Raw genomic sequence first — 16,821 nt, forward strand, 5'->3', positions numbered from 1 at the left:
ATCAGATTGTGATGTAGCTCTTTAATCTCAATCTTCTTTATAATGTCCCTTAAGCACTTTCATACTTCTTTAAAAAAATGTGTCTTATGTTTCTTACGCCTCATCTCACAAAACGTAGCGCGTGGTGCTGCTAAGGCAAGCATTACTATGACTATTTCTCGTAGTTAGGGTCAGGGCTATTTCACACCTTGGAGGCTGTGTTTGAAAACTGAAAAATGCTGCATTCCGAGGATTAATTCTAAGGTAGGAAGGCATTGAGGCACGTCCGAATCCACTGTTTTCTTCACTTCCTGTATCTGATTGATTCTCAAGGCAGCACAGATTTATCCTTCCCCGCCTTTAACACCCCACGATCCTGTATTTGTGCGAGAAAGGGGATTGGTCGAAAAGGGTCAGGCTCCGAACCTCAAACTGGCACCCGAAACAGCATCTTGTTCATTTTTGTGTAACAATTTTACTCTAGCGTTCTACAACTTTTGAGTTCATTTGTACCAAGAAATGAGTGTTGCGGTTTTCAAATATTTGCTTTGTTAGCGCCAACATGCTAATCACATATCAAATGCAATTTTAAAACAATGCCTGATAACTTTGTGCACAAACGCTGCTTGAGAAGAGTCTCTTCCATTGCCTAATTAACTTAAAATATGTATTCTATTCAGTGCATGATTCAAAAAATGATAGAAAAAGTTTTATGACGCATTTAGTTTAATCATTGAATATGTTAATAATTCGCTTATCACACATTACTTTACATGGCATCAGTTAACATTTGGTAAACAGTGCTACCTAGCTGTAAGTTGTTAGCCAACTAGCACAGCTCCTAGCATACAGCTACTACAGTATAGCTTATTAGGGCAAGGGCTGTCACGATCCCACAATATTTCCCTAAGCATTATCGTTGGCGAAAAAGATATAGCGTTATCATCATGATATCTATTGAAATGTATAAAAAAATAAATGATGCTTTCATTCGAATTCACCTTTTGTTTATAGTGTGTACTGGCCAGTGATTATTATATATATATTAAATACTATTGAATATTATTATATCTGTGGAATTAACGCAATATTGCTAATCCTTGTTTTTAATATCCCAATTATTGTCAATATTGATATACTGTGAGACCCATAATTTGGTCCATGGGAGTAAAACAAATTAAATTCTGTTATCATTTGTTCACCCTCAGGTGCTCCAAACCTGTATTAATGTCAAACAAAAAGGAAGATATTTGTAAGAATGTCTGCTACCAAACAGATCTGTTTTTACAAATATCTTCCTTTGTGTTCAGCAGAACAAAGACATTTATACAGGTTTGGACCAACCTGAGGGTGAATAAATGATGACAGTATTTTCATTTTTGGGTGAACTATCCCTTTACAATGAGCTATTTGCTCTAATACAATCAGAATAAAAAAGCATTTCACAATGTAGATGTGTATCTGTCTCTATCAGAGTGGTGAGTTCGGAGCGCTCAAGCTTCTAGCGAAGATCGGACCACTGATAGTAACTTTACGGTTGAGCAGGTAGAGACGAGTGGTGATTAATAGAGTCCAGGGTCAACGAGACAGAGATGGAGAGTCTGGGACAGTCGGATGGGGATCCATAGAGGAAATCAATTTTTAATTTGGCTGTCAGGATAGTAAAGCTGAAACTTCAACGGTAAAGACATGACATAAATTATGGGACGTGCTCGCAGGGGTGTGAACGGACGAGAAAGAGAAGAAAGCGAGAGGACAGATAAAGAAGAGGTAAAAGAGGACAGACGCTTACGAGCTACAAAGAATATCAATAAAGTTCTCGGGAAACTTTCGGGCCGTCTTTGAGGCGGACTGCAAAAGGAGAGTGAAAGGAAAGAACAAACCGTTCCTGACGGATGTGGGCCGCACTTACATCTTTGAGGCAGCCCATGAAGTTGTTGCTCACGGGAGAGCCGGGCAGATCCGCCGTGTTTGGACTGCCTCCCACGTAGAAGAAATCATCAGATCCCAGCATGGTGTAGTCCTCTTGAGTGTAGCCTGTGGTGGTCAGCAGCCCGTCCACTGATATCGTTACCTGTACGTATAAAAGCCAATGAAGGTAGAGTAGAAAAAAGAAAAGAGAGAGAGAGAGCGTGGGAAATCTTTCGAGTAAGCAACACACGCTGTCTTTTACAGCTTCCTCTAATAGAAACCCAAGCCTAAACCTGGTGTGTTTCACGAGGGGGGTCCTCTGGTTCTGTATGCATACGTTAGCGAAACGCAACCCATTTTTATGTCTGCTATTGCGGCTGTCTGAATGGGAGAATGCTCTGTCGTGTGTGCTTGTCGTGTGTTGGAGAGGAGAAACGGGAAGGGGAGGTGTGGTCTTCGGGATCTGACGGGACTTGCTATATGTTGAGTGGGTTAGCAAGTGATGTTAAGGGTGACTGTGCAGTATTAGTATAAAAAGGGGGGATTCAGACACAAAAATGGTTGTTAGTATAACATAGGTTGCATTTAACTGTTAGTGATCAGTTCTGATAAATTACTGGGGTAAACTGCACACATTTCGTAAAAGTGATGTCTTAAACACAAATACTTTAGTGGCGTAAAGCTTTTAGTTTGGTTAATACACAAGCCATGCGTGATATGCGTCGAGACGACGTGGGCAACAATTGCAGGACGTAACATGGGAGCCAGCAACATGTCACGACGCCGGTGCTCTCAATTTAATTCAGCCGATACTGTCTGTGCCAAAAAGACACATTTGGAAATAATAAAGGCAGGAAACGCTGGCAGACATCCAAAACAGGTGCTTTTCTTATAGTCATAATAAGTACTCTGCTTGAGGTGTTTCCATGCCGACAGACAGAGAGGATTCATATTCCGTCTCTAATACTGTCAAATATTGCGTGAACATTATTATTACTGTGGACAAGTAGGCAAATCTTGAAGGAACGCTGCATGTTTGCTGGAAATTGTAGATGGCTCACATTGTCCTGAAATTGAAACCCATTCCGTGTCCCAACCTTTAGAAGAGAGATAGAGCAGAGAAAGCGAGAGGTGGAAAGGAAAATGAAACAAAAATATCGATGTACTGCACCGCAAACAACAACAGGGATAGTTACTCGCTCATGCGCTGAAAGCAAATTGTGCGGGGCAAAATGGTGTGGAAGCTGCGTAACCATATAATAAAAACAAGCACGTGTACATTGATACGCAAAACAAGGTTTTGGAAAAAGAAAATTCCGCACGTTATCAACTGCTTGAAGAAATAAATGACAAGAATCGACACGCAACAAAAAAAGCAGGTGTGCCGCTTTGTCACGGGAGGAGAAGGGTTAAGACAGGTCAGTCAGTTTTCTCTACTCCAGACGGAGGGTTAATAACAGCGAGGTGGCAGCGGGTATGAGGCGGCAATCATTTTTATCCGATTCTGTCATTTTCCTTTCGTATAAACAGGGAGTGTTTGTGCTCAAGCAGAACACCTCCATTCGTCTGCCGAAGGTCATTTCTTTCATTTGAAATTGTGAGGAAGCTTAATATTACAAAGAGCGCACGACGGCACACTAGCTGCGCGAACTGTTTCTTTAAGCACTTAAAACACACAAACATCAACAAACAATTTCCTTTGCAGTCACACGTTTTTATTGCTATGGAAAACATGTCTAATGTTCTACGAACGTGAGCCTTCGTAACCCTTCTCTCCTGTGGCTCTACAAACACAAGGCTGGGGAACACATTCTAAAGAAAAAAAGCAGAATTATTAAATGCTACGTCATACAGCGCGCAGTAATCTTTGTATGAATTACTGCAACATAATAAAAGCAAACATCAAAGAGCAGAGAATGAGAGCAAACCGAGCAAGTGGACAGAAACGCTGCTGTGGTCAAACATTTGTTTTGATTGTTTTATGTCTCTGGGATTTTTTTGTCTAAAATGTTTTACAAGTTATTCTGTGCTTTTTCACTTTGATTGACACTGGCTAGATCCACATGCAGAGATATCTTTGCCATTTTTTGATACTTGGCATGTACGAATGTGATTAACCTTCACTGTGTTAAAATCTTATAGACAGTTATATTATACAGTATGTCCATGTATTTTATGTATTCTATGCATTTTTACAGAATTTTAAGATTTTTTTACAGAACATATTTGTTCTTATTTCTATTTGATTTTTCTCATTTAAAACTCTACTGTTTGCTAAAAAATTGCGTTGTCTATAGATCTGCTTTGCAATAATGCAAAACCCTGAAGTGCTATAGGAAACAAATGGTTTGTATGTATTAATGTAGATGAACTTACATTTTGACGTATTGTGGGTTATCCTTGGATTACCTTTATGTATGACCTTCATACTGATATGAATGTAACTTCATTGGCTAAAACACTCTGCATATGCCTAAATATATCTCTATTGTAGTTCCCTGGATATGATTCTGCTACCTTGCATCAATGCTAACACTAGCATAAACCACTTTACTTTAACCATTACAGTCTGTTGTTGTTAATATAGAAAGACAAGTTGTATCAGCCCAGTGTCAACCATAGTTCAGACTCTTACAGAATCTTATAGCATCATTTATGTCCACTGCAGAAATGTACAGCCAAATATAATGTGTTATTGACTATGAAAAGCCATTTACAACTCAAAATGTAAAGGATATGAATGAAGGGAATTATGAATGGTATCCAAAATAAACATACATAAAAAACTGCAAATGGCAAAAAATGAACTTTTGCATGGCACCTTGGGATTGATGCCATTTTTAAAATTGTCTTTTGTCGTTTCTGCACAGTAAAAGCAAAAAGAGATAAAAAGAAAGGGCCAAACCAAACTAGACAATTAGAATGTGATATCTACCATATAATGCAGTTTGTTTACCGTAGGGAGTCCGACCCCTGCGCGCTTCAAAAAAAGAAACAACAAGGGAGGGAGAGTAAAATTACATACCATAAACTCCACAGAAGCTTGAAAACTATTAAAGATGAATTCACTAGTAACTTTAAGCAAATTTAACCATGCCACGGGATGAGTCTTTTGTTTTTAAAGGACTACCCTCCATTAGAACATCTCTTATCAGGTAGAAAAAAACGAATATTTTGGACACTGTCAACGGTGAACAGATGACTCACATTTCATGGAGATTTTCATGTTAGTATTGGAGGGTGTTAAGGCAGAAGATAAACAATGACAAATCCACTTCAGTGTTAGTAAAGGAGAGAAACAGAGAGAGAGTTTAACTAACTGTCAAACAAAGATGGTTCGGGGATGTTGAGGGGGTTCTGGAGGAGGGGGTTGGAGAGCGGCAGCAGCATTACAGTAAAGAATGGGAGCAGCAGTACCATAGTTATTTACGGTAAATGAATGACATCAAAACAAAAATGTCAACACCGTTATTTGGCTGTTTATGCCTGCTTGGTGTCGGCGAGCTCAATGCAGGATCATTTGCGGCGGCGGAAACCAAAATACGGCTCATTCGTTAACAGATGCGAGGTGCGCCCCCGGCTCCTGCTAAAGGTTACGGCAGTCAAACGGAGAAATAATCAGCGCGAGCAGGCGCCGCGTTCTGCGTCCATACGATGCGCCCCATCTTACAATCATTCTCCGGCAATAACGGATTGAAAACAATCATGGTAATGGGAGCAAAAAAATCTGCCTTGACTATGAGCACTGGTTTTTTTAAAGGCTGTGACAAAGACACCTCTTTTTTCTTAGGTTAAATGATTAATAGTAAACATTGCCCCTCTTCAGAAGATGGAAGGCTCGCTGAATGCAAATTGATTTTTTTTGTTGGCGTAATTGGAGCGTATTCACTGTTGTGGAGTTAATCACTGAGACAAAACCGAGCGGCTCAGCCCGGGCTTGAATGGAGCTGGCAAATCTAAACACTCCTCTTCAACAGGGACTCGCACACACACATCCACGCTGGTTAGTAACAACCGGAAGGTAATTGTCACTGCTGCTCTATGTCTGTGGGAGCCTGTGGCTTAATGGTACTTCAATCCTGTAGTGAAGAAGAGACTTTAGATCCCTCTGAGGGCTCAAAAACAGAAATATTTTGCACTTACTAAATCAGAGGTAAACACATCTTGATGCTTATGAGTGTAAAGCGAAAATCTATTTTGCTGGTATACATTACGTCGTCAGATATCTGGAGACTAACATCATTAGGTGTACAAGCTCCTAAATAGGGACCTGTTCTCTGGTCCACCTGTGAGACCATCTGATTCCAATTAAATCAGGTCCTCTTGCAGTTTGTCTTTATCCCAAACAATACACTATTGTGTTGGGCTGTTTCGGTTATAAAGGCTAGAAAGAATCACATTGGTTATTTCAATGAAACATAATTTATAGATGTGAACGATACTAAAAAGTAAAGATTAAGCAAGATTTAACTGACACAGTATCATTTCTCAGGACATCTAAACAATAGGAATATTCTAAATTAATTCTGCAACTATTCATCTATGCGTCTATACTATAGAAGTTTACAATAAATGAACTCATAAATAAATAAAAAAGGCCCCATTGGAGCCGGCAAACCCCTAAAGGTGACGTTACCTGACGCAGGTTGCGGGACACGCGGACAACGTGCCATGCATTGTCGTTGAACTTGCCGTCCGACGGCTCCACGAGAGCCTCGAAGGCGCCCGAGCCCAGGTTGATGACCAGGCACACGGCTCCGCTTTTCAGAGACAGATTGACGTAATCTGCCGACTTGCCGGTGTGAAGCAGGAGGCCGTTTCGCTGCAGAGTCCGGAAGGACAGCGTGATCTCATCTGTGCTGCTCTGGATGGGCTTCTGGGACAGGTCGTAGCTGAAGAACTCATTACCCTTGTACGTGGCCACTGACTCCGCTTGGCCTTGTTGAAGGGAGATAGAAAGAAGTCAGGGAAAGGTCGTTAGATACGGGATGGATGTGGACCAGGGGTGTGATCATGGCATTAGCTGACATTTTTATTCTGGTGCCAAGCGCACACGGATGAAGCTTGTTGCTCGGCATACATTCATAGACTCATAGTGCAGTGTTTACTGTTACTTATAGGGCAGTAAAAACAGAACATGAGTGTCTATAGGATATTCGTTGAACGTCACATGCACAAATTGGAAAACAAGTCATGTTATATCTGCTTACATCCAATCAGCTTAACTACCTAGTTATTTTCATCGAGGCATTTTATTCTAGTGTTATATTCAAATGTCAGTGAGAATAAGAAAAATACAGAACATTTATATATCAATACACAAAATATTATGGACATGAATTGTTTATTACAAGACTTCCTTGCTGATAATTTATTGGCTGCTGCTCAATGCTCCCGCCCATGCGGGTACAGTGCACATACCTGGCGACTATACGGCCACATTTCACAAAACCATCAAACCTGATAAGGCTCAATTATTTTATTCCATTAAAAATAAAGTATTTGTTCAATTAAAATATATTTGAATTTTACTGTCAAAAGATTTTTAACTAAACTGACAATATAGTTCCCTTTCGAGGGGAACTCGCACTGCGTCGCCATGGCAACGCTTTGGGGAACGCCTCAGCGTGACCAGCTCTGAGCACGTGTGTCAACATCGTCCAGTAGTGGAACGCTACGTCATAGATGACGTATGGACCAGGAGGTATAAAACGACATCCGAAATAGTGAACTTCAGCTCTTTTTTTCTCAGCAACGGCTCTGTGTGTAGTGTGTGTTTGTCTAGTTAAAAGAAGCGTGAGTGTGTTCTGTAAAAGAAGTGTGTTTGGTTAGCCAGTTTGCTAACATGTCAGAGAAAAGTTTCAGACATTGTGCTCCTCCTTGTTCACGTTTTATCACGAGCAATGATACGCATGATCTCTGTGTAGTCTGTCTGGGAGCGGAGCATGCACAGTCAGCGCTCGAGGGAGCTGACTGTGAAGCCTGTGGACTTTTACCACAGCGTACGCTCCGTTCCCGTTCAGCACTATTTGATAAGCACGGCCAGGTGCGAGCTCCGCGTGGTGATGGTCCCGCTTTTGCCGAGGCAGAGCGGAATCTTCGCTCGTGGGGCTCGCAGATGGACGTCAGGGAGGCTGAAGAGACATGCTCCGGCTTCTCTTTACCCTCCGTAGCTTCCACCTCTCTCTCTGCTGAGTCGGGAGCACGCACTGCGGTTTCTCCCGCTCAGAGAGGGAGTCCGGTTCGGCAAAGTTCTGCATCTGAGGATGTAGACATAACTGGTATCGAAGCAGGAGAGTTAGATTGTGTTCCCCCTCTTGCTGCTTCGGTTCACGCCGATCTGGTGGAAGTCATGACAGCTGCGGTAGCCCAACTAACAATAGACTGGCCGCAAGATAAACCTAACGCTCGCCCTGAGAATAAGATGGACAAGCGATGTCTCAAGCATAACACACAACACTCACGACGCAAACTCCCTTTCTTTTCTGACCTACATCAGGAGGTGTGTAAGTCGTGGCAGCATCCATATACCGCACGAGTATTCACGCCACAGACTTGCATTTATTCTAATGTTCAGGGCTATAAAGAAAGAGGTTACGGGGCGATGCCGAGAATAGAACAGACGCTTGCGAGCTATCTGTCTCCATCCACGGCTTCGTCCCTAAAAGCCCCTACCTTGCCATCAAAGCCATGCAGGGTGACATCGACTTTGATTGGCAAGGCATATGCGGCAGCAGGGCAGTCCGGGGCTTGCTTACACTCTGTGGCACTACTTCAGGCGTATCAAGCAGATGCGCTACGTGAATTGGTCGACACGGGACTGGCGGCGGCGGATGTTTTACAACCCGTCCGTCATGCTTTGGATGTTTCTCTCCGTGCTACTCGTGAGACTGCTCGTTCTTTAGGCCGTTCCATGGGCGCTATGGTAGCCACTGAGAGGCATTTATGGTTGAACCTCTCAGACATGAAACCATCTGACAAAGCATTTCTTCTGGATGCCCCATTGTCCCCTACGGGCCTTTTCGTCAACGCTGTAGATACCGTTGTTGAAAGGTTCGAGGAGGCTAAGAAACAGGCTGCGGCATTTAAACTTTATCTCCCCCGCCGCGGACAAACTCCCCAGGCGGCGGGGCGAGAACAGCCACAGGCGTCCACTAGCTATCGTGAGCGTCAGAAGCAGAGTGTTGCTTCCCGAGCCCCACCCCAGAAGGATGGGGGTTCAGGAAGAAAATTTCACCCGCAGCCTTACAAACCTAGGACTGACCTGAGGGCAGTCATCCAGGCGAGGAAAGGGGAAAACAAGTAAAAGTCCTGACAGCCATTTCCCCCCGAGGAGCGTGCGCTCGCACCTCATTATACGGTGCCCGTTCCTCCTCGGTGTCCCCAGAGGGTTCAGCCGGCTCTGCCAATCGAGGTTTGCCGAGCCGTTGCGGTTCCCGTAATAATATCACCAGAGGCTGGCCCCAAGAGGCTAGTCCCCTTAGTTGACCATTTGGCAGCCTGGAAAAGTCTACCAAATGTGTCACAATGGGTCCTGCGCACGGTAGAGCAGGGTTACCGGATCCAATTTCAAATCCGCCCACCCCGCTTCAACAGGGTTTTGTACACCGAGGTGTGCCCTGAGTAGACTCTGGTGATGGAACAAGAAGTTCTAGCAAAATCGCATCTGTCGGTTCAACATCGAGATGTTGTTCTCGCACATATGGAGGAGCTAGGGCTGAGGCTGAATACCAAGAAAAGTGTGCTTTCTCCAGTACAGAGAACCATTTTTTAGGAGTAATATGGGATTCACTCACAATGCAGGCGCGGCTCACGCCTGCTCGTATTGTTGCAATCCTGTCAGCTGTTTGCAGAATAAAGCTAGGCCAATCACTGACGGTAAAGCTTTTTCAGAGGCTGTTGGGACTCATGGCAGCTGCGTCCAACATCATTCCTGTCGGCCTGCTGTATATGAGACCTCTACAGTGTTGGCTCAAAACCAAAGGGTTTTCCCCGAGGGGCAACCAGTTGCGCATTATCAAAGTGACACGCAGATGCCTGCACACGTTGAGAATGTGGAAAGAACCTTGGTTCGTTTCCCAAGGACCAGTGTTGGGAAGCAGTTGTCGGCGCGTTGCACTGACAACCAATGCTTCACTCACAGGTTTGGGAGCTGTTGTGGAAGGCCAATGGGGCCAAAACCGATGGGAGAGCCAATTTCGATCTTGGCACATAAATTGCCTAGAGATGATGGCAGTGTCTCTGGCGTTGACACACTTTCTCCCACAACTCAGAGACCAACATGCGCTTGTCAGGACAGACAACACAGCTGTGGTCTCATACATAAATCACCAGGGGGGTCTGCGGTCACGGCAACTATACAAGTTGGCACCTCAGATCCTCCTTTGGTCTCAGGGGGAGCTGCTCTCCTTGAGGGCAGTTTATATCCCCTGTCACCTGAACCGAGGAGCAGACATCCTGTCGAGGCAGGGGCTGAGGCCGGGGGAATGGAGACTCCACCCAAGGTGGTGGAGCAGATTTGGATGAGGTTTTGCTGGGCAGAGGTAAATCTGTTCGCGACTCAGGTAAGTATGGCACAGGTGTGGCCGAGGTTTCACCTGTACGCCTTTCCCCCGATCGCTCTACTCCCGGGAGTTCTGGAAAGGGTGCGCAGAGACGGAGTTCACCTACTGTTGGTAGCCCCGTTCTGACCGGCCTGAGTGTGGTTCTCAGACATCTTAGACCTGTTGGAGAACTCTCCATGGGAGATTCCTTTGAGGAGGTACCTCCTTTCTCAAGCGGAGGGTCAGATACATTACCCACGCCCGGAGTTATGGAAACTATGGGTTTGGCCTCTGAGAGGGCTAGCCTTCTAGACACTGGTCTCTCAGCTGAGGCTGTGGAGACCATACTTAATTCCAGAGCTCCTTCTACAAGGAAGCTTTATGCCTTGAAGTGGGGAGTCGTCACTACTTGGTGTTCAGCTCACCGTTTGGACCCTGTAACTGCCCAGTTTCTACAGTGCTTGAGTTCTTACAAGATCCCTTTGCTGCGGACTTATCCCCATCTACTTTATAGGTGTATATGGCAGCCATTTCTGCCTTTCATGTTCGGCTAGGGGGCATACCTGTGGTAGAGACCCCTTGGTTCTACAGTTTCTTCATGGTGCTCGCAGGTTGAGGCCTGTGAGCTACACTAGGGTACCTACCTGGGAAGAGAACGGTAGAGAAAGAAATATCAATCACAGCTCTGCTAAATTAAAAGCAAATTTTAAAAGAGCTATGTTTGAACAAGTTAGACAGGGAATTACACAAAGACTAAGCGCTTGTCCGGGAATTTTCATCCATTCAGTCGCTCTTAAGTTTCTTACTCTTAAGACAGTCTCCCTGATGGCTATTACTTCTCTCAAGAGAGTGGGAGATCTTCAGGCCCTGTCGGTTTCCCCTACGTGCCTTGAATTTGCTCCTGGTTTGGTTAAGGCGTTCCTTTTCCCCCGGGCAGGATACGTGCCTAAGGTTATGGATGATGTACCGAGACCCAGTACCTTGCAAGCATTCTGTCCTCCACCTTTCAGGAGCAAGGACCAGGAAAGGTTAAATTTGTCGTGTCCAGTGCGAGCACTGGACTAGTATGTACACAGAACTGCGGCTTGGAGGAAAGCGCAGCAGCTCTTCGTATGTTTTGGTTCACCGAAGAAAGGTCTGTCGGCAACCAAGCAAACCATCAGCAGATGGATAGTTGAGACTATCTCTCTGGCCTATGAAGCCTCTGGCAGACCATCGCCTTTGGATGTCAGAGCTCATTCTACTAGGGGTATGGCGGCCTCCGTAGCCTTAAGGTCGGGGGCGTCTATGCGGGACGTGTGTGATGCGGCAGGCTGGTCCTCTCCGCTCACATTCGTGAGATTCTATAGTTTGGACATGAATCTCACCCCGGGAGCCCAGGTGCTTGTGTCTTCCACGTGACATTTTTGTACACACACACAGGCATTTGGGCGTATGGCGGTTTGGGTATTTCGTTCCCCAAAGCGTTGCCATGGCGACGCAGTGCGAGTTCCCTCGAAAGGGAACGTCTCGGGTTACGTCTGTAACCCTTGTTCCCTGAGAAGGGAACGAGACACTGCGTCACCTTGCCATACTCCCTACATCCCTGTAAGCCTTTTGCTTCGAAGTTTTTCGAGCTGAAGTTCACTATTTCGGATGTCGTTTTATACCTCCTGGTCAATACGTCATCTATGACGTAGCGTTCCACTACTGGACGATGTTGACACACGTGCTCAGAGCTGGTCACGCTGAGGCGTTCCCCAAAGCGTTGCCATGGCGACGCAGTGTCTCGTTCCCTTCTCAGGGAACAAGGGTTACAGACGTAACCCGAGACGTTTCTCTTACACACAAATATGTCATCTGAAAACAGAATAGGATAAGCAAAATTTGTGGCAGCCCACATGAAAAATACTATAGTATGCTATAATAGCTGTAGTATACTTTAGTATTCTGTAGTATTAACTGTAGAAAACTGATCGTGTAGTACACTTGAATATTTACTGTTGTAATGTTCAAAAACACTATAGACCACTCCGGAACATATAAACAACGCTGCTTCAACTCTAGTCCAAAAGAACTATCAGATTTCAGTTCTTAGGACCACACAAACTTTTCAACAAAATACAACCAACAAAACATTTATAAATCAAATTACAAATCAAAACGTTAAACAAATATCTTTAGGATTTTATCAAATATGTAAGATTAAAAAAAGAATATAATCTAAAAAACTACACCAGAAATGTTTACATCTTGCGAAGTGGTCTATTGAATCTACAATTTTTACTACAACTACTATTCTAAATACATTGTACTTCACTTACTATGAAATATTTTTTATGTGGGAGTGTACATTCTTTTTACTAGCCATAATAGGTGCTTTCCAACCGAATAAGTTGAGGAACAAAGTTCAGAAACAAGTAAAGAGGGCTGTGCTATTCAAACTAAGTTTTCCCTCAAGCATTCGCACTGGCAAAAGGAACTATTTATTGACATAAAACAGTCAACAGCAACGTCATTTAAGCATGTCTGTCCAACAACGATAAACAACCGAATGATGGAGGATGCTATGATCGGTGCTGTGTTCGGTCAATCCGCGTTTGCTTATGTCACCGACAGTTCCTATCGTGTATTTTTGAAAGGCCTTACCCCTCTGAAGTTTCCGGCGTAAAGTATCAAAAGGCAACAAGCTTCGGTCCTGAAGTGCGCTTGAATTAATACCAGTACTTTATAGACTGTCTTTAACCCAACCAAGCATGTTGAATGAAAGTGCAAACAGAAAATGAATGAAATGGGAATGCATATAAAACACACAAACACATCGTGTTTTACAAGTAAAAAAGAATCTTGAGCTTTGATGTGATTTTGGCTAATGAGAGGTTTAGAGCCACTGGCTTAAATGAAGCATAAACGAAGCATAAATTAACACGACAAGACAGCTGCAAGCCTGAATCATTGTGCATGTCTCTGACATGATACACGCCGTGAAAACCAAAAACCCACTTCGCCACCCTCCGCTTTCATTTCTGAGCCTGTCGTGCATCTTTCTCCACGTGGACGTGTACCGCAGAGGTGAGTGATGTCACACATGCAAATGAGCTTAATCTCCCCGAGCACCAATCGCATCGGCTAATCGTGAAGGTCATTTGTGTATGTAAAGCTTGCTGTTCTGAAATTAAACTGCGAGCGTGCAATTAAACGGGCTGAAAACCGGCTGTCAGAAATGATCTCGAGTAAAACACGGCCTACGTTTAAATAAAAGCTCGATTTGGTGAACACCACCGTAAGATGTGAAGCTTTGATGAACGAAGTAGGATTTGAAAAATACAGTCATTAAGCAAATAGGAGACTGGAAGGAAGCCTGTCACAATATCTTATCATCATGAATTCTGGGTAGTTAAAAAACATCACGTTCGTTCGCTTCTTTTTCCTTCCCTTACTGTATGTGTGGCCTATAATAGCTGGCCGTTTTCTGGAAGTTCATTCATTAATAGAAAAAACCATTAAGAGAAATAAAAATAAAACAAATCTAAGTTGAAAAATATGACACATTTTGATGATAAATGTTTAGGTTGCTAAAATATCTGATAACCTATTCTCTCCGTTCAATGTCACTGTCGTCTCGCTTACACGACATTCAAGAGTTCTCTTCTGCGATTTATCTTTCCCACAGGATGTTTTGCAGCACCAGGACATACAGTAATATTCGTCCTTGAGATCTTCATACATTACCTGCGCAGCTGCTAAAAATAGTTTAAAATATTCAATTTCAGGTTCACCCAACAGAGCATAACTTTAATTTGAAGGCTTGTGATATTTCTTCAAGCAAGAAGGCTCAGACCATCATTTAGGAAAGAAGCGATTGGGCATGAACCAGCCAACCAGACGTCTTCACCGTGGAAATGTGGCCTTGCAAAATTACGGAGGCAGAATCTTATCATGGTCCCACTTGGTTCAGTGGAGAATAAACAGCCAGAGCGTGTTCCACAACAACCAGACCTCCCATGTTGCAGGGAAGTCTTTTAGATATGACAGAGGCGAAGCCCCTGCTGAGCTGTGTGTGCATACGAGTTTTCTCGATGTTTCATCGACTACAGTGTGACGCAGACACAGAGTGACCCACAAAACACAGGGCTGTGACTAAGTATAAGGTAATGTTTCTAACAATAAACCAATGTGACATGATGGGACTATATCAGAGGAGCTTTAGACACGTTTAAAAGTGCAGCTTGAAACTCCCTCAGATGTAAGACTGGTGAGAAGAAAATGTACTTAAATGTACTTAAACGCTTCTATGCATTTTAAAAATGTGACTCCAAAACATCAACAAGCAGAAAAGGTCTGAATAAAGTATTTTTCCATATGCTAACTTTAAACACTACATTAAATAGAATCATCTTTTTCTCGTGCTCTTTTAAGATGTTATAGTGCACATCACTTTCATAAATGTACATGTTGTAGAATGAAATGAAATATTCAATATGTGTCCCTACCAGGGTTAACAGTTATAGTTCAACCCAACATGACAATTCTTTCTTCATTACTTCAACCTCATGTCATTCCAAACTAGTATGACATTCTGTCTTCTGCAAAACACAAAAGAAGATATTTTGAAGAATGTCGGTAACCGAACAACCCTGGCCTCCACAAAAAAGGATTTTCAAAATATCTTCTCTTCTGTTCCACAGAACAAAAGGCTTGTATAGGTTTTGAATGGCATGAAGACAGAATTTGTATTTTTGGTCCTTTCAGGTGGATCAGGATTGAGAGAAATAAGAGTGTGATAACATAGACAAACTACAATTTAAATTTTTGGGTGAAATATCACTTTAACTACGTAGCCACATCAGCATTTTATCAGAAGAAGTGAAGAACATAAAATATTTTGTACAAAATACATAGAGATAATTGTTTCTATAAAAGAACTGATGAATCACAATGAAACCAGGATCATTTATTCAGAAAGTAAACTGGGTCAATTTGGATGTGTTTAGGCAGTTAGAAAGCTAGTAAGAAGATCATTTGTCTTACGCTGGTACTTCACTTGATACTGTAGACACGGTTATTATAAAGAGTTTTACCTAATTATAAGGAACTACAAGCTATGAGTTACAGGCCACAGAATAAAAGCTAGCAACTGTTGAGTACTTTGTCACTTCACCACATAAAAAACAAATATAGTTTAAGGCTACTGTATCTATATACAGACTGTAGGTTTAAATGTGGATAACTTATGTATAAGGTTATACAACAGGCCTATTTAAAGAAAAATAAAAAAATCTATTTTAAATTTTCCAACATTAAGATTGTAGTGTACACAAATTTTTGATCAAGATGAATTAGTCGTAACCATAAGAAATACGATGTGACTAATTTACCTTAAAATGAATTCATTTCCCTAACATTTTTAACAAACTTCTCAGTAGTTTAAGCGTTTAGAAAGAAAGTATTTCCATTTCTTTGAATTTTTGTAAGCAATGATCTCATATTTTTGTTCTATAATTTTAGAGATGCCTTCTTAAAAGTGCTGTGTTTAATTTTTTGGAGGATCTATTGACTGAAATGCAATATAATATATAAAAAAAATTTCAGAAGTGGATAAAGACATTACAAAAAAAAGCATAATGTTTTTACTACCTTAGCATGAGCTATATTTCAATCTACATACAGTACACCACAGATCACCTAACATTGAATCGCCAGGTTGTTTATTTTAACTTCTCCAAAGAGCGTGTTTCGTAAATACGTTTTCTTTCGGCAAAGAAACAAAAATGTGACATCATCTTAGTTCTGTGTCAGTTGCCGTAGTGCTTTGAAAGGTGGGGGGGAGTGAGCCGTTGGTTGCAATTCACAACCTCACCACTAGATGCCGCTACATTTCATACACTGGACCTTAAAATGTAGTTAACAAACTTATTGTCCTGAAAGTCACATTCAAATGATACATATTTTTAAAGTACCATTCACTTGAGCATACTGTCTTTCCTGTAGCTCAGTAGTAAGAGCATTGCGTTAACAACGCAAGATTGTGGGTTTGATCCCAGGGGATTTCACATACCTAAGTATAAATATATAGGATAATGTAATGTAAGTTGCTTTGGATATATGTGTCTGCCAAATGCATAAATGTAAATGTCTTAGCGATTCATAATTGAGCCACAGAAATTAAATATGACATTTTTTGTTTAATACAGTTCATTGTTATCATTGGCCACACCACAGGATGAGTGGTCATTCTACGTCATTGACCCACGTTCATCTTAAAAACAGAACAAAAATACGGATGCCCTGTCCTTTACAATAAAGATAGAATGATATCACTAGCTAGCAAGAAGCAAATCGGGGTTTATGGGTTTAACATACAGTAACCGAAGCTGATTGGCTATTAAAATGATAAGGGACAAATTCT

The 16,821-nt window shown here is 42.4% G+C and overlaps 1 protein-coding gene across 11 annotated transcripts in view; it reads right to left on the bottom strand.

Moving 5' to 3' along the window:
• The window catches only part of nrxn2a (neurexin 2a), a 286,021-nt gene that overhangs the window by 182,513 nt on the left and 86,687 nt on the right, over window positions 1–16,821 (bottom strand). For 7 of the 11 annotated variants that reach the window (XM_056730656.1, XM_056730657.1, XM_056730666.1 and 4 more), the window contains 3 exons: window positions 6,527–6,828; window positions 4,826–4,870; window positions 1,892–2,053 (listed from right to left, as the gene is read on the bottom strand). In XM_056730656.1, coding sequence (XP_056586634.1) covers window positions 1,892–2,053; window positions 4,826–4,870; window positions 6,527–6,828 — 509 coding nt within the window. The remainder of the gene's footprint in view (window positions 1–1,891; window positions 2,054–4,825; window positions 4,871–6,526; window positions 6,829–16,821) is intronic. The other 4 variants (XM_056730667.1, XM_056730663.1, XM_056730664.1 and 1 more) reach the window with 1 other exon arrangement.

The sequence above is a fragment of the Triplophysa dalaica genome, chromosome 19, assembly GCF_015846415.1.
Source record: "Triplophysa dalaica isolate WHDGS20190420 chromosome 19, ASM1584641v1, whole genome shotgun sequence".
Classification (NCBI taxonomy): Eukaryota; Metazoa; Chordata; class Actinopteri; order Cypriniformes; family Nemacheilidae; genus Triplophysa; species Triplophysa dalaica.